Here is a 24,023-nt window from a genome sequence, read left to right on the forward strand (position 1 = left end):
AATGCAAGATCAAATAAATACGTTTTCAATCGTGTTTTAAAAGTTTGAATAGATCCAGACGCGCGAATATCAGCTGGAAGACTGTTCCAGAGGTTAGGTGCAGCAATGGCAAAGGCACAATCACCTCTGGTTTTCAGCCGGGACCTAGGTTGCACCAAGAGCATTTGACTCTGTCCTCTGTATTTAAAAAAAAGCCCTATGTAAAACTATTCATAGCTAACTGAAGAATATAAAAAAAACCTTTTCAGCACCGTAGCCAGACTGACAAAGAGTTAGAGCTCTGTTCAGCCAAACATTCCTTTAACCTTAACTAGTAATGACTTAATGATTCTTTTCATAAACAAATCTTTAACAAAGAGAGAGAAATTATTAATAACTATCTCAAAGACACTACTTTCAGTACTATTAATAGTTGCTCTGACTCTTTCTCTCAGAGCGATCTTTCTCAGTTATCTTTAGTAAAACTGTCAGTGTGTCTATCAGCCTCCATTCCTACAAGAATACTCAAAGAAGTCCTTCCACTGATCAGTGATTTAGTATTAAATATTATCAATCTATCTGTATTGGGCTACATACCATAGGCCTTTTAGATGGTAGGAATTAAACTATTACTTTAAAAAGCCATCATCACACCCAGCTGTCTCACAGACCAATCTCCAAAAATTCTTGAAAGACCATTTGTAAAACACTCAACTTATCATCATGTTGCCCACTGCTTGTCACAGGAGGTTGTCTGATTGCTGGGGTTTTCTCTCTACTGTTATTATTATTGTTATCATTATTATTATTAATATAGGGTCTTTACCTTGCAATAAAAATTGCATTGAGGTCATTGTTGTTGTGATTTGGCACCATATGGGTGAATTGAATTGCATCTAAACAGAGGTTGTTGATCATTCTCTGCTTGTAAAGCATATTTTTGATTGTCTGCAGTTTGGTATCAAAATAAAGTCATAAACTGAAGCCATGAAAGAACAATTGCAATATAACTTCCGTTATGACAATGTTTAATAGACTCCATTACACTTTTTTCCATCAGTGAGTGTTTGAAATGATCTAATCATAGCACAGCAGCTTGAACATGGCTGCATAATATATCCAGGTTTAAAAGGCCTGGTGCCTGGCTGTCTCCTAACATAGCAATGTTAAAGAGTAATGCTGCTTAGTAATGCTTGGCATGCCGGCCTTGTCCACTGGCTGAGGTGGACACTTACTTTAGTTATAAACGAGTAAGGGTCTCGCATAATTTTACACACATTCCATAGAAACAACACAAAAGCTCATGAAGGCAGTTCTCTTTAACGGGAAGCTCAGCTTTTAAACCTTTAAAAATGAATAGCCTTTTTTAATAGATACTAAGAAGACCAAAAACAACCAGGAAGTGGGTTTTTGACTGTGTGCGTAAAAATACTAACATGAAACTGAAATAGCCCAAACCCGAGGGGAAAATGTGAAAGTGCTACCACTCCGCAAAGGGCTCCCCATTGTGGTATTGTGTTTTTGCCTGTCTGTGAATTGTGTCCAGCCAGGGCATTTTTTTTCCCCATTTATTCACTTGAAGGTCAAGACTTTAACAGCAAAACACAAAAATTTCTTCCATAAGGAATACAAAACAAAAAGCTATTTCGAAAAGAAAAAAAAGGGCCTACTTCTGCTCTTTTATCCTCACAACAATTAAACTTCCTCACATCAAACACTGTTATTTCAGCTTCCCTGTGTTTATGGAAGATAGACTGAAGCTCTACTGTTTAATGGGGAGCTTGTGAGGCAATTTCCTCTTAAAACTGTGCTCTGCTATTAGCTCAATCAGTGTATGAACACTGGCCATGTCACATGTATTTAGGTTTTTCACTGAAAATTATCACGCAGGGGCCAGCGGAGGCCACCGGCATTTCCATGGCATCACAGAGGCGCAGTGATCTCACTGGGCCACCCTCTCTTGACGTCTCTCCATTTGTCACTGCAGCCAGCCTCAGCCCTTGGCTCTGTTCTCCTCTCTTTCGTTCTCTGTTATGAGACAGGACCGGAACTGGTCAGGGAAGAATGTGGTGGCACAGTGGCATGACACAGCCGGAGCTCCCACACAGAAACAAACCAAATTAGAACAAGAAGGAAGGGGAAAGAGTGAGAAAAAGGTGTTGTAGTCAGTGAGACTACAGTATTCGGAAGTCAAGACGTTAATGTGACCTCAATGGTTCAAATAAGGCAAGGAAGTGGTCAGTGTGTGTGGTTTCAACTCCAGTTGTTATTTATCAGAGGAACATGAACTCACATTGTCCCACACTTAATCAGTGAAATATGAAGGTTTTTCATGGTCTTTACACTTACAGGAAGAAACGTGAGACCGTTTTTGCAGTGTTTTTGTATCGCACAGTCAAAATCCCACACGTCGTAGGAGGGCTGCTGAAAAGCTAAACTGTTCTCTGGGTGAGAAAAAGCTTATATTTTGCTCCTGGTGGTCTCTACTTGGCACTGCACTTGTGTTTAGGAGTAATAATGTCCCATATAAGTTGGATAAAGAGTGTCATGTGGTCACCATGTAGCTTAAGCTGTCATCTAGTCACACCGAGGTGTATAATTTGTGCACGTCGCACTATTTTCAAAGAGGATTTTGGTCACATTGTGATCTCATGACACGGATGGAAACAGACATGTGTACATGTAGAAGACACCTGACATAATGACGCTAGCTGCACTGAACCTTTTATCTACATCTACTTTTCCCCCTGTACTATACAAAAGCATGGAAACCAATAACAATGGCAATAACTGGACAATCAGTTGTTTTGTGTATGTTTTAGAGATCGTAGTGGAGCTGAATGTGAGATCGCAAACATTAGTTTGCTAGCTTTCAAGTACAACGTTGTGATGTTTGATTGCACCCAAGTGAGAACAGAGCAGGTAGCTGTCTGGGGAATAAACAAGATCATTTCAACACCTCTGCTGGACTACAGGTAGGTCCATATGTGTTTAGACAATGACACTTTATTTTGTAGTTTTATGGGTTTTAAATCATGAATAACCATGAATTATTTTCTGTTAGATCGATTTTATACAGCATTTCTGGATCATGTTCACATATGACTTCCTCTTTGCATCACAGAGCTTTAACCTACGTTTGTGGATGGCTGATCCCAGTCTGTGGATCACAGACTGGGATTTACTGGGAGTGTTCCTGAGCCAATGCAGTCATTCCATGTCAAAATCATGCCTGTTTTTAAGACAGTACAGCCTAAAGGGCCCAAAGATCACATTTTTTTACATTAATCAGAGTTCTTCCAGATTCTTTCAGTCTTTTGATGATATTATGTACTGTAGATAACAAGATATTCAAAGCCTTCATAATTTTGCATTGAGGAGCACTATTCTGAAATTGTTCCACAATTTATAGATGCGCTTTTTTTGCAGATTGTTGAACTTCTGACCATCTTTACTTCTAAGAAACTGAGCCTCTCTAAATGCTGTTTCTATACTCATTCATGCTACTGGCCTGTTGTCAATAAAGGTAATTAGTTGAAAAATGTTCCTACAGCTGTTTTATTTTTAGTACCCCCTGACTTTTTTAGCTTTTTTCCCCATCCCAATGTTTTTGACACATTGCTCCCATCAAATTCAACACAAACTAATATTTTTAATGAACTAGTAATATCTCTTTTTTTTGTATTTCTGTGTATTTTATTGTGAATAAAATATGGGTTTATGACAAATGTAAAATCACTCCATTCTGTTTCTATTTGAATTTTATACAGCCTCCCAACTGTTTTGGATTTGAGGTTGTAAATCCACCAAAAGAACCTGTGTACAGCTTTTATTCAAAGCATATCTGTGTTTGTTTCTGTGAATATGAAAGGCAGATGAAAGCTGTGACCCTAATCATAAACACAAACTCAGTGTTCAGACATTTGTTTCTATTCCTCCACATCCTCTTCTCCCACTGGTTCCTTCTTTTGTGTATTTTTAGGTCCTTTAGAAATTCATATTTTTAGTGTGTTTGCTGCTAAAGTAACACCAGTTTCTAAAGAAAGCTCCTGAAAATAGCACTACTGACAGACAGATGGAAGAAAACCCTGGTGAGGGACAGCCTGCTGGAAAAACAGAAAGATAAAGAAGAATTTCTGTTTATGCAAGACAGGCCTTTTCTTGGGCGTGTAGGGTCAGCGGTGTGTCATCAGTGTGTGTCTTTATATGTGTATGTGTTTTGGTGCTTGTGTGCCCCTGTGCCTGGTTGTATTTCCGTTTATGACAGTGCAGTAATCAGCCAAGGGGAAGAGCCTGTTCAAGTGCAGACGGCGTATCTCCCTTTTGCGTGCATCCACTCGTTTTGACATACTATTAACACACAAGTCTAAAAACACACTTGTGCATGGGTAGCACCATTTGACAGACTGTAGACAGCAACATGAGGAATTAGATTACAAAAGTGTTACAAAAACAGCCGGAAAACACTATTAAAAAAACTTTTAACAAAACAGAATGGGCAACAGAAAGACAACAGTGAAGTGCTGTTTGTATGCTATAAATAGAGACAATTGTATTGACAGAAGGCCTATTTTTAACGACATATCAAGATAAGAGGGTGGAAAACTGTGTTAGGAAGAACGGAATGGAGAACTGTGCAGGGCTTGGGAGGGGTGACACAAATGTCAGAAAAACATGAACTAAAATAATTCCTGCTTCTGCTTTAGGGCCAAGAGTTGCCCTAAATCATTTCTAGGGTTTTTACTGTAGAGGCTTAAGCATGTTTTTGTGATTAAGATATAATCTGCTTTTTATCTGTTTTTCAGTAGTTTGGAGCTGTTACCTACAGACATTATTGGCAATCATATCTGAAATGTATTTAACTGTTGCTTTAACCTCCTAAGACCCGAACTCTTCCACAGCATGCATTTTTAATTTCTCTTTGATATTTAGGCTGATTGGGACCTGATGAATGTAAAAACAAAGAATTACCAGAATTTTTTTTTTTTTTTTTTTTTTACCTTATTTTTGTTTTTAAGAAAAATAAGAGCCACATATGAGGATATTCATTTAAAATTTTGATGGAACATTAGCAGTATAATGTCCTCGTAAGTGGATATCAGGCCCTTGTAGAGCAAAATTGAGTATTTTGGTCTAAATAACCCAAAATGTGATGTCCACATATGTGGACGCCAGGTCCTTGGAGGTTAAATAACTGTCAGTGCTGTCAGTCACAGGTAACTATTTACAGCTGCAGAAAAAAAATTTTGTGGGACAAAAGGGGTGCCTCTTGGGGTACAACCTCACAATAAACCCATATCCCAAAGGAATTAAACCCAATTCCTTCGGGATTAATAAAGTATTCTGACACACACACACACACACACACACACACACACACACACACACACACACGTGTGTGTGTAGAGGCTAAAATAGAGGCTTCATAGTAGTGGTTTACACTTAAGCCGAAGATCCTTGGTCCTCAGACCTGGGAGGAGATACAGATTCATCTGGGGTTGTATCAGGACCAGTATCCAATGTAAAAATTTGCCAAATCAGAAGATGCAGATCTACCTGCTGTGGTGCGTCCTTAGTACCATTTAAATTGCTGAGAAATACTTGACTACCTACACATTTTGTAGACATGGAGACACACTGGCATTTCTTTGTTAGTGGCCACTAGCTATAACTGTAAGTTAATTACCCCTGTCCTTTTAGTTTTGATTGATTAATATAGTACTGATACAGCATAATATTTCGATATTTTGCATTTCAATACAGGGAGACCAAATATTTATATTGAATTACTTAAATTAAAAAACTTTGATTAATTTAAAAAAGAACAGGAGGGTCCATCTCGGTTAACATTACCTGAGAAAACTTACATTGAATTTGATTGAAAAACCATCCTACACTGGACATACCTAGGCAAAACAAAAAACTCCTACACTCACTCACATACAATACATGACAAAAGTTTAAAATAAATAAATAAATTTAAAAAAAAAATGCAGGACAAAGAAAATATTTGAAGTTTCTCAAATGATAAGAGACAGTCTTTTGGAAACTGGGTGTGGGATCCCCTGAAGATGACTGACTAACCTTGGCGAGGAAAAATGTGTATAATCTTCACTGTCTCCTGTAATCCTACAGTAACTCACAAGCGCACAAAACATTTCTTTCAGCCTCACAGAGCAACATCTGCAATCAATTACTCCCACCCACCCAGCTATAGAATCCAATAATGACACTAAAGCACAACAGCAATTTTCTTTTATGATGTTGTTTTCCCTGCTTGGCATTGCTTTCGGTAACTATAGGGATGCACAGCAACGGCTGGCACTGACTTGAGAGAATTGGGTGGTCACCGGGTGAAAAATAGGTGCACCATTACTGACTTCACTGAAGGCCCAACTGTTGATTCACCCTCCCTGTTTTTCACTATATAATGTGCCATAATGAGGACTTACACACTCAGTTACACACAAGACGGATTTGATAGTCATCCTGGACGGTAGCCAGGACCTACTCACTCTTCGATCTTGGTAGGACTGAAGCGAGTCCATGCTGAAAGCAAGCCTCTTGAGCAAACACTTGTGATGTGGTAATGTCACTTCCTGGCAACTCTGTTTGAAGTGGGGCCTTTGTTGGTGCTTGAGGGGGCGAGGTGATACCCCACTGGGATGGACGTAAGCTGAAAGAAACCAGAAAGGAAACGGGGCAGCTAATGAGCACAGAAGCAGGAGGATGTTGTGGTTGGTCATAGCAGCTGCTTGGTTGACCAAAGTCAGTTCAATCTGGGGCTTCCGCAGCAACCAGACATAATTGCTCACCGGCCTCTGACTTGAGCGTTAGGTCAGAAAGTAATATAACAACACACAGATATGGAGGGAGTGTCTGAAGAGAGACAGTGAGAGAATTTAGTGCCAATAAAGATGACAGTGTAGACCCTATAATTAGTGTCAGGGAACTCCCATAGCTGAAAACACACCTGCAGCCTCAAACAATCACACCACTGTCTTAGAAAAGAGAAGCGAGGCTTTACAAGAAGACAACGTGTGTTTGTGCGCACGTGTTACTGTGTGTGTATGTGAGAGCGGGACAGAGGAGAAAATGAAAACAGGTGGGAAGGACAGTGATTGAATTCCATCATCAGAAACAAAAATAGCATGAAAACACACACTTGGGCACGCACACACGCACACACTCATACACCAGCTCAGCCTGTTTGATTTCAAGGACAACCCAACAAGGTCCGGGCCAATTCAGTGATCTCAGACAGCATTTTCTGCCTAAAGCCATAACACACAAAGAGAAAACGCAACAAAGGCTGACCTTGTGTCTTCTGTTTAAGTTACACCACAAAGAAGAGCATGTAATATTCAAGGTTTCGTCCCTGTAATTATCCTACTGCAAGTTTGTTTAAAAGGATGTGCTTCATGCTCAGAAAACCAACAGGAAGTATATCTGATAAAGACTTTAACTGGTGTTTTCAGGAAGTGATCTTTTGGAGGAAGAATTTAAAAGACTCTGTAGAAGCACAAAATGTGCTGCTGGTTATCTTTTCAATTGACTCTATTTGAAAAATGGTCAATGTCACGGTAAAGTCACCTAGAGAGTTTTTGGCCATGGCCATCTTGTTTAACATTGGGGAGTTTTAACCCAGACGTGACCATTTTTGGATAAAAGACCAGTGCTGGAGAGTCATCAGCTAAAGTCAGCACTGGCTAGCTAGCTAAGTTAGAGACAGTATTGTCAATTTGTTGTTATAAATAAATGGATGGTTATTTTAGTTAGTGAAAATCAGGCTTTAAATAATTTACTTAGTGAACAACTGACTCATTCTTTTAGTGCAACACTGAAAAATATTAAATTTGTCACTCAAAGTGGACAGTTGTAATAATTAGCATTGCTAGCATGAAGATGGCTTGCATTCAGGAGACAGATTCAAAGGACCACTTGAGGAACTGCATTATTTACAAGGACTCCATACTGTCCAAGACTTCTGTCTTTATATTTTGCTAGGAAATGTGCAAACAAACATGTAATCGTAGGCAAAAAATAACATTTGTACAATTCTAATAAGCTTGAAAGTTATTATTTAGTATGGCCACCTTTATTAATCAACATAGCCTGAACTCTCTTAGACAAGCTTTCAGTAATCTTCAGGAATAGTTCTCCAAGATTCATGAAGGACATTCAAATATCTTTTTTGGATGTTGGCTGCCTCCCTGATCTCCTCTGTACATAATGACGACTGATTTTCAATACAATTCAATACTGTGGCTATTTCTGATGAGGCTTCAGTGAAGAGTAATGGATCAACTGAAAAGCTAAATGGATCTCTCAGATCTTGTGTCGGGTCTTTGCCGCATTTTTTCTGTTTCTTAAAGATCTGACTTTGAATAAATAAATGAAAACAAAAACGATCAGGTACAAGGCTGGTTTCTTGGTTGGTTTTAAGACTTTTGTACAGATTTGGTGAAATGGGATCTTCCACAGTATTCTACCATTACATCATTTGATATTGCTTCATTTGTCTTAGCAAATCAGTCAGTATCACTTCCACTTTACTTGAATCACAGATAACATAACAATGAGTTCAGCTGCACAAAAAATGATCACCACAGCTGGAGTACTAACATCTGACCACCCAAGTCAACAATTAAACATGCTTAGTCGGCCAAATTAAAGTGAAAACTACTGAACAGTGACAGACACACTACATAAGATATGGGTGATGTTCATACAGTTTATACATTGAGCTGACGATGAACTGTTAGGATATCAATCAACCATCAAAAATGACTCCAACTATTCCAGCTCACGGGAGGAGACCTAAAAAACAACATCTGCTCCCACATTGATGTGTCACATTCGGATGGTGGCCCCATTGTCGCCTGACAAAGCTTCAGTGCTATGTCACATTCCCATAATCCACGCTGGAGTAAGGGGCTCAGGGAAGGTTATTATTTTTCACACACAGGCATAAAGCCACAGAGCGGCAGTCTCCCCTCATGACTCATGCACAGGGAGAAAAAGGAGCTGACTAATCACAATAATAACCATCATCATCCTGCCGTCTCGACAGTTGCTTCTCCTCACTCAATCAGCACGATAACACAATTCAGATCACTCCTCAAGATGAGACAGTATTGCTGTTGAATCAGCTGTGTCAGTGCATATGTCTGTGCTGAGCATGCTAATTGTAGCGTGTTACTGGTCACCTCTGTCTCTCAGCCAGTAATGGGGCACATTTTAGTAGGGCTTTTCACATGGCTAAGCTCTCTAAAGTGGTCTTCTGGGGCTTGACTTTACTGCCTTATGCAAAGCCGGCTGTGTGGTGTGTTGATAAAGACAGAGCAATCTGGAAGATTAGCTGTGGTGTAATGGGGCGAGATGAAAACTAGATGTCATCTCTGCTTCCACGGGCTCAGCCCTTCTCAGCATGTGTAATTGTGAGCGAGAACTGGCAGAGGGAGGTCAGGGGCGCGTCTGCCACGAGCTCAGCTTTGGCTCTGAAAGCGACATCACCCATGACCTCATCTAAGGAAAAATCCCCCTCTCCTGCCTTTCTCTCCTCCCTTTTCTCTCAAGGAGCTGAGCTCTGCTTCTGCATTCCTGCTCTCCGAACAGCTCCCACACTGTCTCCAAACTGTGGCAGGAGAGAGGGAACACACAGGGGAACAGTGGGCTGATGGTTAGACGGAGAACAGCAGAGGGGAAAGTCTTGCTGAGGTCATGGACCCCACTAATAGTCTGTGGGCAGTTCAGACGGCCTCCAAAGGAATGGCAATTTGTTAGACAGTCAGACAGATGAAAGCACATAAATGAAGAAATTCAAAAGAGGCTAACTTATTCAGTCACTTGCTTTAATTCACTGGTCTTTGGTTCCATTATAAGGCAGCTTGACACCTTGCCCTTTGATCAAAGGAAATATCCCAACAGTTACTGAATGGACCTCCATGAATTTGGAGGTAGTGAACACTGCAACAACAGTTCACCTGCTGAGCAGTTTGGAGCTTCTTTATTAGGCATCAGAGTTTTGTGATTGTATCTGAACCACTTCATGGAAAATACCCTTCTTGTTTTTGTAGCAATTTGTCAGAGGGACAGTAACTGTCAACACTCCACTCCACCACATACGTATCTTAGGAATGCGCAGGTATTTCTCCACAAGGAAAACCCCTTCCCTCATTTCCTACAATCCATACAGGAATCTGTAACAATGATGATTGCTTAAAGTGTGTGTTTTCTGTGGGGAGTGGGGAAGGTTTAAGTTGTAGTGGAAGGGTGAGGTGTTCTTTCGGTTTCAACAGCAGCCAGCCACAAAGGGGAAACAGCCAATAAGAATCCCTGGAGCCCAATCCTTGCGGTAACCACAACGGGCTTCCAGCCTCTATGACAGCCATCCGCTCCTCCTTTGTCATACGCTGCGGCGTCAGCCAGCTCAGCTAGCCAGCACGCGTTGAGCTGATCCTCTAAAACCATCCTTAGGTGCCTGCTTATCCACACATACACACATGAATGCTGGGCGGATATGGGCGGAGAGATTTCTAGTTATTTTCTTTCAGAGAGCTTCAGGTCATACTGTAAGGGGTAGAGAAAACAGATGAGTCAAGCATGCAGTCATCCGGTCTTCCGGTCTATTTGCCCTTGTTTGTTCAAGTTATTTGTGTGTGTGTGTGTGTGTGTGTATTAGACGACAATAGCGACTGAGTATGCTTTCTCCTCATGTCTTTTTCTATTCTCCTGTTCCTTCCTTTCGCCTGCCTCCCTTCCTTGTCCCCTCTTAACCCATCTCCTCTGGCTCTCTCTCCTCTCATTTTAACCAGTAGGTAATGTGATGCTGCCATCAGCCTCCTCTGGGCCTAAATAGACCACAGTGAGAATTTAATAGTGTGACCATGATACATAACAAGTGTCTGTCCAGCAGGGTGACATCAGCAGCGGGGAATCTGCTGGTATCCCTGCTGAGCTCCAGCTAGCTTTGGGGGCAAGAGGAGAGGGGCAGAAGTGAACCGAGCTGCTTTTTTCAACATGACGGACATAGAAAGCAGCAATATGAGTGGAAGCCAACTGTGAACATGGCTTTTTTTTTTTTTTTTTTACCTTAATAACTTTTAAAATCACACCAAGCTGTGATTCTGTGGTAAGGTATGCCTTTGGTCAGCAGCAACTAATGTGTTTGATTTCTGCAAAACAATTAGTTTTTGCATTTGTCACACATGCACAGGCGAATTACAGTGAACAATTGCGGGATGAGTCAACATTAAAACTCATTGTCAACTGTCTTTTCCAAGGTGATTTTGAAAGGAGTTCTGGGAAGTCGACTTGACTGCGTGTTTTACCAAATAAGCATAAAGTAGAAGAGATGGACACAGCCACCATGACATCATCCACTGGTTTGTTGGCTCCCGTTCTGAAGCCTCGTGTTCGGCACTGTTTTCAGCATCACAGTGTCGCCATGTCCTAAATCATACGCTGTTTTATCATCTGCTTTACTCAAAATAGGACTATCATTTACAAAATTATCATTATGTTGTATTTAAATAGACTTAAAACCAGTAACTGAGACCATTCATTTCCATTTAATTCAGTTTTATTTATATAGCACCAAATAACAACAACAAATGGCCTGCATTTGTATAGCGCTTTACTCAGTCTCTAAGGACCCCAAAGCGCTTTACACTACATTCAGTCATTCACCCATTCACACACACATTCACACACTGGCAATGGTAAGCTACGTTGTAGCCACAGCTGCCCTGGGGCGCACTGACAGAGGCGAGGCTGCCGGACACAGGCGCCACCGGGCCCTCTGACCACCACCAGTAGGCAAACATGGGGTTAGTATCTTGCCCAAGGATACTAACAATTGTCTCAAGGCACTGGAAGGTAAAGACCCTACAGTAATGGAGAGAAAACCCAAACCCTAAGACAACCTCCTTTGAGCAAGCACTTGGCGACAATGGGAAGGAAAAACACAAATTTTTGCTTGTGGAATAACAATACTTACTTTATTCATCTAATTGTTACAAATGTTGGTTCTTTTTAAGTCAACAACAAAGATATACGAAGACTTATGCACCCTCTTTAGGACCTTCCCATCCTTATCATCTTGAATCAGCACTCCCAGATCCGCGTCCCTCATAGTTTCAAGAACAGAAGAAAAGCCTGAAGTTAAAAAAGAAATTCAATATATAGAAATGAGTGATGCAAATAACAGCGGTACCTACTTACTTTTTCTTAGTAACGAGTAATCTAACTAATTACTATTTCTATCGTTGCAACGCTGTTACCGTTACTAACAAGAAAATGCGGTGCGGACACATTACCATTTTTCACCTCAGACAGCTGTCATCTTCTTACCGGAGCTAGGGGGCGAAACAATCGCACAAGTCCTGCTGATTGGCTGAGGAAGAATGAAGTAGTTGTGGTAAACCAATCACATGACCAATTTAAGATGACATAGCAACAAGATGCTATATACCAGTTTTTAAATTGTGTTGATAGGCCACGTAAAACCACAGTCATGATAATAAAAATATACACGTTGTTTTTTCCTGAATACTATCGTCACGTTTACTGTCTAAGGACAGCGCTAGCCCCCATTCTCTGCTGAAGACCAAAAGAAAACGAAACAAAAAAACACCCCTTTCATATTGGTGGAAAAATGTACCATATCGACCAATCAAAAAATTATATGGCAACGTGGCATTTGGATGTTTAGCAAGAGGGGTAAGTTTTGGGAGTGACGGCAAGAGAAAGTTTTGAGATGTGAGAGATTTGTAACGTTTAGCATGTTTGGAGTGCGTAGTGTAGTGTGTTGTCTTTTGTAGTAAGTGTCTAGTGTAGTGGAGAGTTTTCTTTAGTGTGTCAGAACTATGAGGCGACAGGTGAATGTCACAGATGCTCCCAGAAAGCCACCAGAGGCAGATTGCAATGTAAACGCTGTCTCCAGGTGGGAAAACAGGAGGGTTGATATGCCTCCTGTTGTTAGGCCTGCGGGTATTGGGCTTGTGATGTTCTCCTTTATCTGATAGTGGACTGAAATTATTTTTCTGGAGTGGCATGGCTAATTTGTGTGGGATCTTATTTGATGCAGAACACCTGATTGTGCTGTAAATAGTTTGAAATGGTTATTTTTAAAAAACCCACCTTGGCTGCATTTTAGGTAAATGGCTACATATAACTTTGTTGTTTGCAAAACTTGTGCATAGGTTTTTAAAATCTACAATTTCTAATTGAATTTGAAGTTATGAAAATGATTCATTAAACATGTTTGCGGTTGTTACAGTAAAAAATACAACTTTTTTTCTACTCGGAATTTATGTTTTTTGTCTGATTTTAGATCAATTGTGTTAATACAGTATGTCAAGATGAAAAAATAACTGTAAGTTTAGACATGTGAGGTTGTGCTGAAAAGAATGATACCAAACAAGGCAAGATAGTTTTTAAACATGAAAAGTAGTCAAAAACAGCCAATTATACCCTAAAGTTACTTTACCTAGTAATTAGTTCGTTTTAGAATATTGTAACTCAGTTACTAACTCGGTTACTTTTTTTGAAGAAGTAACTAGTAACTAGAAGTAACTAGTTTTCAAAGTAACTTGCCCAACACTGATACAAATATAGCAAGAGCCAGGAAATGATCTAGGAACATAATATCGAGCTTGAAGACGCCTGAAAAAATGTCCTTTAAGGAGAGAAAAGACAAATCTCTCAAGGTTCTTGCACCCAGCCTAGCCCATAAAGAAAGTGTTATTCAGTTGTGATCTGTATGTTTGATTTGGCAATGATTTGAGCTAGATGCCCTTTCTGATGCAACCCTTGGCATTTATCCAGGCTTGGGATTGGTACTCGGAGTATACTGGCTCCCCATGGCTGGATTAGATGAGAAGGTGAATAACACCTTATTTACTTGCCCCACACTGGGACAACATTGAGTTTACTGGCAAGACTGAGACCTAAAAAAAACCCAGTTTGCTCTCAATCTTTGCAGCTTTTGGGGGCAGTTGTAAGAAAAATAGCTGGGCCTGATGAAGTAGTGGAGAGAGTAGGCATGAGTCAAGAATGACTCGTTTTTCATCTAACAAATGAGGGGTGTTGGTCAAAAAGTAAACGCCATCAAAGTTGATGAAAAATGAGATTTTATTACTTAATATTTCAGCCTCTTGAGGGCCGCTCTGCTTACACAGACCGTCATGTTTGCCTTCGCCAAAGGTCCTGCCTTTGGCTGCACGTGTCAATTTTAGAAGCCTAAGGAGGAAGAGAAAGAGCAGACAGGAAAAGGATGAGGAAATGGAGAAGACAAGGCTGCATGACAGGACGGAATAACAAAAAAGAGACTAATGACAGGTAGTGACAGAGTGACTCTTAATCTTTTGTAGGCGAACGCACCCTCCAGAGCAGAAGTTGTCACCTTGACCCATTCTTTGTCCTCCCGTCTATCCCTCTTTCTCACGTTACCCCTTTGCCCTAATCTCTCATTCCTTCTCTTCATTTCTGTCATCCTCCCCTCCCTCCTCCTCCTCCTCCTCTTTTGCCCTATGTGCTGTGCAAATGGGCCGACACAGACTGCGTGCAACACGTTGATCCTTTGCAGCTTTTTATTGTTGCTCAACAATCACTCCCTCCCTGTCATCGCTTCATCCACCAGGAGTGGCACGCTGACATTTGGGCCAGCATTTCAGGTTGACTTCACGGGCCTGTGAAAGTCATATACACCTAAAACAACCTCTGACATGCACAAAGTAATCAATTTCAGGTAATAATGTGTTCCTGTTGATGATATCCGGCAAGAGAATGATTACATTTCCAACTGCTGGCGTGCGCACTTCCATATTAGTGTGGAAACTACCCATTGTTGCCTCTCAGCAGAGCAGGAAGCACCTTTCACAACAAACCTACCCTCCTTATACCGATTAAATCCAGTGCAGCTGCCGTAGCATCTGATTACTTCAGTCTATTTGGCAATGACAAGAAGGCAATGGAGCAGTTTACTTATTAGCTTTAGATCATTTTGGCAAAAGTTAGAAATAACTAATATTTAATGTTTGAATGTTTCCATTAATGAGCATAGTAGTCCGCTCCACAGCCTTTGATTTGGCTACTTTTTAATGCTACTGTTTTTCATGTGTACCTCAGAATAAAGCGGAAGTCTTACATGTGTGTGTGAAGCAAACTTACTCTAGGAAAATCACAGCCCCCAAAAACAATATCAAACACAATAGGCTTGCTGGTATTTCCCACAAGCGTCTGGCATGCAATAAATTTTGCCACTTCTAAAGAATCTCGGCCAACCTGCGAGGAAATGCCTTAAAGCTCTGTGGAAAAATAATCTCCTCGACTCTCTAGGAATAAAAAATAACTTCTAAGGGCAGGACAAGCTCAAAGTGTAGACTCTGCGGAGCTGTTTCTCAAGCCCAACAAGGAAAATTCATGAGAAGTGCAGTGCTGATGGCTGATGATGGGCCACCATCCTGGCCATTATTTCCTGGCTGGGGTCCACGAGGCCACCGAGAAACAGAACGCAGTGAACTCCCTTCTTCTTCTCTCTCAGCATTCTGGCTCTCCCGCCTGCGATCAGGCCCGGGAATAGCAGCTATGTGAGCATGACTGCACGACACTATTTCTGTGCGCTCTGCTACTTGACATTGAGAGGCCGGGATTAGGTGGCCCCCCACTACTGTAAATGAATAGCTCCCGTCACTCACACACGCACACAAACACATGTGTGTGCTTTGTAAATACACATATGAATCCCCCTGAACATAAAAAAATGTGACTGAGAAACTGGAGTTTTCTGCACATTTTCACCTTCCTGTAAACGCCACGTGAGGATGATGAAAGCTGAAGTGCTGTTTTTCAGTTTCTCAACAAGCGGTATGAAGAAAGTTGCATTCTGAATCAGGTACCACGCCCTCGGTGGTTCAGTTGAACATCTGTCAGCCACCACCACCCCCTTGTGCGAACATGAGCTCCCCACAGTATGCTGCTTATTCAGTCTATATGGAACGTATGGGAATCAGACCCACAAACGGTGCTGAAAAAGATCACATAACAAACATGCATGTTTTGCTGTGGATTCTTTTCTTGGTAATGGTTCGGTTAACCCTTCAACCCACTCAGAGTCAGCTCTGAAGCATGACTGTACCACATTCCCACTTACACAGACACACACTGCCAGTGTAACAACATCTGTGTAGGAGGTGACTTCAAGGGAGTGACTAACATTTGGCGGGGCCTCAACCTGCCTTTGAGTCCAGCTGGGTCTTTTGACCGTCCTTACCTCCATTAAACCTGTGTGCGGCATACATGACAGCATTGCTGCATCCTGCTATTTGCTGTATGTGGTCTCTCTGAATACTGTGGTATTCGGGGGCTGGTCGAGGCCTCAGATGTTGTGCTCAATCGCGTGTCTTTGAGTGCGACATCTGTTTCAGCTGCGTGAGTAATGGTGTGTGAGGCAGTGGCTAAACATCAGGTGTTTGCCGTCTTGCACATCTCAGATCTGTTGCCTTTCTCCTCCCCCCCCCACAGCTGGAATGAGTCCTGTATGTATCATGATTGATCTGTCAGTGAGTCTGACGATGCTGTTGTCATCACATAAAAAAACGACTAACGTCTTCACTTTCCTCACGGCTCGCTTAGACAGTCTGGCATCAGTTATTTGTTGAATTGTAAACAGTGGCACGCACAGATAACCCCAATTACATATAATAACTGAGGAAGGATTTTTGATTCAAGATCTATGAGCACTGGCTAAAAATAATAACAGCACCAATGTGCAGGATACAGGTGTCTCAGTTTAAAGCGACTGCTCACACGCCAGAGACGGGAAATAAAAACATGATGTTTGCTTTAATTGCAGATCCTGAACGAGCTAGAAGAGCAACAGCGGTGTTATCGTTATTAAGACAGGCATTAATGCACGGTCCAACTCAGGAAGCAAATGAATGACTATAAGTTTGGAATAATAAAGATTTAACCCTGCGATAGACTAGCTATCTGTCCAGGGTGTACCCGCCTCTTGCCCTGTGACATCTGGGATTGGCTCCAGCCCCACCATGATCCTGAATCGGATAAGAAAGCGGGTGGATGGATGGATGGATGGATGGATTGAGAAATAACAGAGAAACTCCAGAACTCACATATTGAGATGTTTATTTATTTATTTTTTATTCTGCTCTGAAAAGAAAATCACAAATATAAATCACTTCAAAATTGCAGGATTTGAATGGATAAAGCACTTGAATTCACATTGTTTTTCCTTTTTTCTTGACAGCTTAACAGTTTCTCCTCTAACAATGATAAGACATAAACACAACATATTTATACCCAATTCTTTCTACAGTGCATTTCATATGTGACTCCCTTCTAAAAAAAAGAAAAGAAAGAAATACAGATGTTGAGAGCACAGTTCTTGTGGTGCTTATAATCAGTACATAGCAGTGTGCCTAATGATCAGCGTTACCTCTGAAACTGAAACCTAACGTGAAGTAACGGTCCCCGAACCTGCAGGATAAAGCCGGGTGGGGGGGATGGGAGAGAGTAAGGCTTTGCCCTCCCTCATTACCAATACTGATGTGCCTTTGAGCAATTCACTGAACCCACATTGGAGCCACTTAGTGGCTGACAGAAGAGACTGGTTGCCCCAGGGGCAGTTTCCAGGTGTGACTATGAGTAATCGTGAGTGTGGTCAGTGTTGGAAATCATCTGAACCATTGGATCATTAAAAATAATATCAAATAAAATAAAATCTCGCGTATTCAATGATCAATTTATTAACCACAGTGCTATTGATCATCTAGTGAGTGCCAGAATTAAAGTTTATGCCATATTTTTCATGAAATACTGAGCTTTTGCTTCGTTTGCTTCTGTTTCATAAATAAATAGCCTCGAATAAGAAATATAAAAACACTTTTTTTTGTTTTATTTTAAAAACTGCTAAAAGGTGGTTAAAAATCTCCATAAATACAGTTAGCTTAAATAAATAAATTAAAATTATAAATATACCGTTTACTGTACACACACAAGAAAAAACAAATCAACAAAAAAAAAAACAAAAAAAACACGTGACGGCATTGAGCAGGAAAATACAAAATGTTGTCTTTTGAGAGAAAGAGAATCCAGATTGAGCTCTGATTGTTGTTAAAAATCTCAAATAATTTCAGAGACAGAGTCAAGACGCATTCCTCCTTCTTCCCGTTCCTCGTCGCCTGATTCTCGACACACCTCCTCTGAGCGGTTTAATATTCCAGTTCCAGACCGGGAGTTTCTTCTTCTGAAGCCATCAGGAATACATTCACGTGCCCACTCTTTATTTGAACGGCCAGCAGAACATTGGGCAGACGTCCTTCTGTTCTCTTCTTTGCGTACGTTCAATTTATTTTCCTTTTCTTTTCCTCCGGGACCTCCTGTTGCTGTTCACTTTTCATTTTCAGCTGAGGTAGAATTTCTACATCTTTGCCTAAAATAAAAAATTTAAAAAAAAAGGGGGGGGGGGGGGAAATGAGTGAAATCTAGTCGCACTTGATAGCGGCTGATGTCAGTCGGTTTACGTGTTTGTAGCCCTTTCCCTAACCACTCACCTCTCTTTGTTGCTTCAGTGGTTGGATGCTGACCCTAGCTTCACCTTCTCCTCATTCTCTACATCATACTCTCCCCGCTTGTGAAACCTGGAATAAACGAAAGGAAAGGAAGCTCGTTCAGTCTTCTACGTATCGCCTCGTTATTAGCTAAGATCCTAACCTGTGCATGGCTGCGAGTGCGTGCCGGGCGTGTGTTTCGCTCACCTGAGCATTAACAAAAGTCCGATGATGGTGAGGCACAGAGACGACAGCACCACCGCCACCACCGCCAGAGCTGTGGTGCGGTCGTAGCCCTCTCGGGACTGCGATGGCAGCAGGATAAACTGACACCTATCGCCGGAGTAATTATGGTGGCACCTGCGAAGAGGACGGTGAAGGGAAAACTGTTAATAATTGATCGACTTGAGGTGCGCATGATGTGCAGGTAAACAGAGAGCTAAATACTCACACGCATGATGGTTCACGGAGGTCTTTCAGGTAAGTGCAGGTCCCGTGAATGCAGTAATCTTTGTACTTCTTCAGGCAAGGATTCCTCTTCCTTCCCTTTCCTTTTCCCCTCTTCTTTCCCTTTCCTCTCGTTGTTTTTCCCTCAGTGTTTTCAGCTTCCAGGATGGTAGAAGGATCTTTGGGTTTGCTTGACATGGCAACTAAAGTGAGAAAAAAAAAAACAAGACCAACAATTACATGTACTGTCTTTGTTAAAAGCCACTTAAAAGCACCAATTTAAGACATTTTTTAAGTGCCTTACCTCTTGGCAGCTGCAGTTCATAGTCTCCAGATGTGCCATCTTCATACTCTTCATAATAGTAGTAGTCATCATCGTACTCCTCCGCCTCGCCATCCTTGCTGTAATCTGCTGTTGTCGCCCTCACGCCCCGGTTCTCCTCCTCCTCTGCTCTCCTGTCTCTGGTTGTGTCCAGGAGGCTGATAACAGAGGTGTGCTGCTGCTTGTTGCTCTGGTAACGGTCTACTGCAGCACCGCTGGCCAGTCTGGACATCACTGAAGGAGCAGGAAAATCAAACGTTATGAATGAGGTCCTCTTTTGAACATATATACACCACAAAAACAAACAACAAAAATCACAATCAGAAAACTCTTCCTCTAGGGGACAACCAGCAGACAGGTTAGTGCATCAAGCTGGGTGAGCCTTCTCGGGCAAGTTGAAACATGTTGTACAGGAAGAAGCTTCAGGCAGGATTTTTTAGGGATGCAGTAATTACCCTGCTGTTCTCTCTTAGGAAATACACCGGATCAGACATTGTCCTTAGGGATTGATTGAGTCAATGCCCAGCTCAGGATGCACTCAAAAGGACGCCAAATTTTAAACTGAGTGACTGAGTTTGACCCGCATGTTTAATGTCAAACAGACTTTCTGAGTTACTGTCCTCAAATTCGTGGACATTGAGATATCGGCCTGGCACACAGCCTTCCCCCCTCTGTCTCTCATAACACACGCACAAAATGCATGGGCAGACAGTTAGCTAATGTCAGGCAAGAATATGAGTTAAAAATAAATGTATCCAGTTACATAAAGCATGCTCTAAAATAAGAGAGATGACCCCATTAGCTCCTGAATAGGCTGGCATCATGAAAACTGTTGCCTAAAAGATTAAGTTTACACGACATGTTATAGCTCGGTTATTATAGAGAGGATTACACTGACAGCCAAGAAAGAGAGAGAGACACACGCGCGCGCGCGCGCAGTGATCCATTAATGAACACAGAAGAAACACTGGTTAAGTTGCACAGGCACATGAAACGTACCCAACGCGTGAGCCAGCAACAGCGCAACAGCGAAAATCCTCATGGCTTCCAGTAGCTTTAAGTAGAAAAATTATTTAAATTAACAAAAAAAATCTAAAAGTTATATTCCGTCCACCTCTCAGTATTCCTTCCTTTTTTTTTTTATATGCTTTTTCTTTTTTGTTAATAGAACTCCTCTCTTCTCCTCGCGTCCCTGCTGCCGCTGTCTCCTCTCCAGAAAGACTGGCGACTGAAGCTCACGAGCCTTTTAGCCTAGATAGATATCCCCGCCTCCTGGGTGTTGCCAATAACCACAAGAGCATGTTGCGGCAATTAATTCGTATTTTAACTCAAATTATCCATCATGTTACTTGGTACTCCCAAAGATAGAAAATAAAATACAAAAACTGTCGGGAAATTAAAAGAAACAGGAAACTGAAACTTAATTTAAAAAAAAAAAAAAAAAAACTAATCCTTGGTTCCTTTTGTACATATTGACTCATTCTTTCTGTCTGAGTGCCGTCATAGGGTTTGGTTGTGTTTAATCCAGGTAAATCCGGTGGTTAAAGCAGTCACAGATTTAAAGTATGCGTGTCACAGAATCAGAAGTCCAAATATTAAGTAAGATACATTAACAGTCCATACTTACATTTAAGCAAGATAATTCAACAGCGAAGCTGTTGAAGAGGAGGACAGGAAACGTAGTAATACATGACAAAATATACAACTCTGCAGTAAAAACTGGAGATCAGATGATGGGCTTCACTTTGGCTCCAAGTATTAAAAGCGCCTTTAACGGGTACGAAATGTGAGCGCCACCACGTGGTCAAGGATTACACTACACTGTTTTACTGTTTAGGTTCAGGTAGTTTCCAGAGTTAGAAACAAGCGAAATTAACTATTTATTTGAAAAATGTTTAACTTTGACTTACTTTTTTTTTTATCAGCTTTACAGTTAGTCGTGTTTTCAAAATTTCACAACAGACATTTCAATACAAACACCACTTCTTGAAGGGCAGCTGGTTCACAGTAATGTAGACCTCCCAAATCTAAATAAAGAAAGGCTACAAAGCATCATCAGGCCACTGTGATGCCAAAGGTTACTAAAACTTAAGGCCTTTCCTGTGCGTTTCTATTTTCACTTTGTTTTGTGATAACACACGTTCTTTTCAGTTATCTCCCTGCCTTCCCCTCTTGTTTTTTTTATTTCAGGTAACTGCAATCAACTACAATGTTTTTCCACACAGACTTGGGTAATTTGAGAAGCGAGGTGATGAGGTGGTTAAAACTGTCAACTCACAACGTGAAGGTTCTTGGTTCCCAGGGCTTCTTGTCTGTCTTACTTCTCTCCATGTACTCCAGCTTCTTCCGCAGTCCACAGATGTGCAATTTAGGGTTAATTGATGATTTTAAATCGACCATGGATAAGTGTATAGCATAGTGCTGCATAAATGTATGTTTCAAATTGCTTTGAATGGTCAGTAAGTCTAGAAAAGTGTTGTATAAATGCAAGTGCATTACATTACATAGAGGAGTAATGGTAGATTTTCTAAGTGCAAAAGGAAGGACGGCAAGCTCCTAATACGTTTATTCACTGCCAGTTGATCTTTTTACTACTGGTGTCATGCAGTTCTGAGGTAACAACAATTATTCACAAGAAAATTATCTTTTGATTGCAATGTGAAATTCTCCCTTCAGCTCTCAAGTGCAAAAAATACCATCAATAGGTTAATAGCACAAGTGCTTCAACTGGATTAAAGTATAGTCTGACTTCATGGATGGCTGTGTTAACATTCTTAGAATTAATAATTAAAGTTGGAGTCAATTTAAAGCAACACAAAACGGATCAAATAAAGATAAAATAGATACACAATACATCAGTATCACAGCTTTTGATGTTATTACTACTGCTGGTTTTCTAGAGATTTATGGGCTTTACTTCTAAGTGCATATTCTTACGATTCCCGTCACAGTAAAGCCTCTTTGGCTAAAGCTTAACTACGTTGTAGTGTGTGTTGAGGTCACATGTAGGTCGGCTGCTCACCACGTATGGGGGTAATGAATATGTCTGCCCTTTGTACTCTTAGGCATAGACTAACTCTGATGTGACCGTAGACAATAAATCTGGTGCGCCAGAATGTCATACTAATGAGATTCTTTTAAATACACGCACAGTGATGATGCAAGTCTGATCAGAAACCGTTTATTTCCAGGCCAGGGAGCAAGAATGAGAAACAATTCTAAAAACATAATAAAATTACCACCGAGCCTAGATAAAACAATTCTAAAACTGGTAAGAATGCAATTTTCTGTATGCACTAAAAATCCCACCCAGTCCCACAACCCAGGACGAATGTTCGTTATGGGTTCACAGGCCAGAAATTCCTCTTGCGGAGCTGCGTGCATGGCAGCCTCGTCCCAGGCAGACGAGGATGAGCCTGCTATCCCCTTCTCGTCCCTTTACTGGGCCCATCACATCCCAGCTCAGCTCGCATTCTGCACTGAGTCCGTTGCTCGATCGCCTCCCCTCGCGTCATCGCCCTGTAAGTAAACAAATAGGGGCCACAACCATCGTCCTGGAAGCTGCCCTGGCTTATAGCCATGGCGACCCTCTCCCAACACGGCTGCACCCGGTGAACAACAGTGGAGACGCTACTCACAAATGCTGTCAATCACAGGCGTTGTCTCCTATTGTCGCCGTTCCTGCTGTCTGGACTGCGTCGCTACGTCACACTCACCTGTCCGTCTCCAGATGAGGCGCCGCACCCCCGCGATCAGGCAGTGATTCCCCCTATCTATCTATCTATCTATCTATCTATCTATCTATCTATCTATCTATCTATCTATCTATCTATCTATCTATCAATCACCTGGTCTTCTTGTGTTCCTTTTCATATCGTGTGCCTCTGTCATCCCAAGCCCCAGTCAGCTTCCTTTTAAAGGGTCCCTTAAACAGCTGATAGGCCACCTCTGGACACACCCATGTCTCAGGTGATCACTATCAGCTAATTTGTCCCATGCCCAGCCAGTCCACAGTGGATTAAAACAATGTCAAATAAGCCACTAAAAACCATGCAATACAAACAGAATAAAATCATGCAAATAAAAACTAAACTCACAAATAAAGACTAAAAAACAGAATAAAACCAATATAAAAGATAAATACAAATTTCCTCTGTGTGACATGAACATTCAATCTTAAGTAACATGACTTTTTCTTCTTCTCTATCTTCTTCTGTCATCTGCTTCCTTCCGCTTCCACAGCAAATGATCTGCACCCATCTCACTCCATCCTTACCATCCTCCTCTGTCAGCCCTCTGCATCTCCTCCTTCACTACATCCACAAACCTCCTCTAAGGTCTTCCTCGTTTCTCTTTTATTCTTTCCTGCCTGGCAGCTGCATTTAGCATCCTTTGTCCCATATGTCCACTATCCCTTCTCCAAACCATCTCAGCCTGCCTCTCTAACTCTGTCTTCAACCCTCTCAACTCAAGGTGTCCCTCGAAAGTAATTGTTTGTCCCTACTGGTCACTCCCAATGAAAATCTTTATCTTTAGTTCTAGCTCCTGTCCTGTGACCCACACGAACCCAACACACTAACCTGAAAGGCAAAACTAAAATTTCATTGACTGTGAATAAATAAAAACGCGATCTTTAGTTATTAGATATTTGTCAGTCCGCCACTCTCCAGCCAAGTCCAACAGGTGGCAGTGATTTAACT

The 24,023-nt window shown here is 41.3% G+C and overlaps 1 protein-coding gene across 2 annotated transcripts; it reads right to left on the reverse strand.

Annotated features, from left to right (window-relative positions):
• Window positions 1–17,113: 17,113 nt before the first annotated feature.
• hbegfa (heparin-binding EGF-like growth factor a) lies at window positions 17,114–20,551 on the reverse strand. Of its 2 annotated transcripts, XM_014412054.4 has the most exons (6): window positions 20,323–20,551; window positions 19,306–19,557; window positions 19,006–19,204; window positions 18,762–18,914; window positions 18,558–18,644; window positions 17,114–18,436 (listed from the first exon to the last, which is right to left on the reverse strand). In XM_014412054.4, the coding sequence occupies exons 1-5, from the start codon at window positions 20,363–20,365 to the stop codon at window positions 18,572–18,574; spliced, it is 720 nt and encodes a 239-aa protein (XP_014267540.1). In that variant the 5' UTR covers window positions 20,366–20,551; the 3' UTR covers window positions 17,114–18,436; window positions 18,558–18,571. The 2 variants fall into 2 exon arrangements, with proteins under 2 accessions (XP_014267540.1, XP_014267541.1); XM_014412055.4 differs by lacking the exon at window positions 18,558–18,644.
• Window positions 20,552–24,023: the final 3,472 nt, after the last annotated feature.

This window comes from Maylandia zebra, linkage group LG2 (genome assembly GCF_041146795.1).
Source record: "Maylandia zebra isolate NMK-2024a linkage group LG2, Mzebra_GT3a, whole genome shotgun sequence".
Classification (NCBI taxonomy): domain Eukaryota; kingdom Metazoa; phylum Chordata; class Actinopteri; order Cichliformes; family Cichlidae; genus Maylandia; species Maylandia zebra.

Coding starts and splice junctions, on each gene's coding strand:
- hbegfa (XM_014412054.4), bottom strand. CDS start 20,365: ATGAGGATTTTCGCTGTTGCGCTGTTGCTGGCTCACGCGTTGG. Junction 19,205..19,305: donor TGAACTGCAGCTGCCAAGAG/GTAAGGCACTTA, acceptor TTCTCACTTTAG/TTGCCATGTCAAGCAAACCC. Junction 18,915..19,005: donor CTCCGTGAACCATCATGCGT/GTGAGTATTTAG, acceptor TCCTCTTCGCAG/GTGCCACCATAATTACTCCG.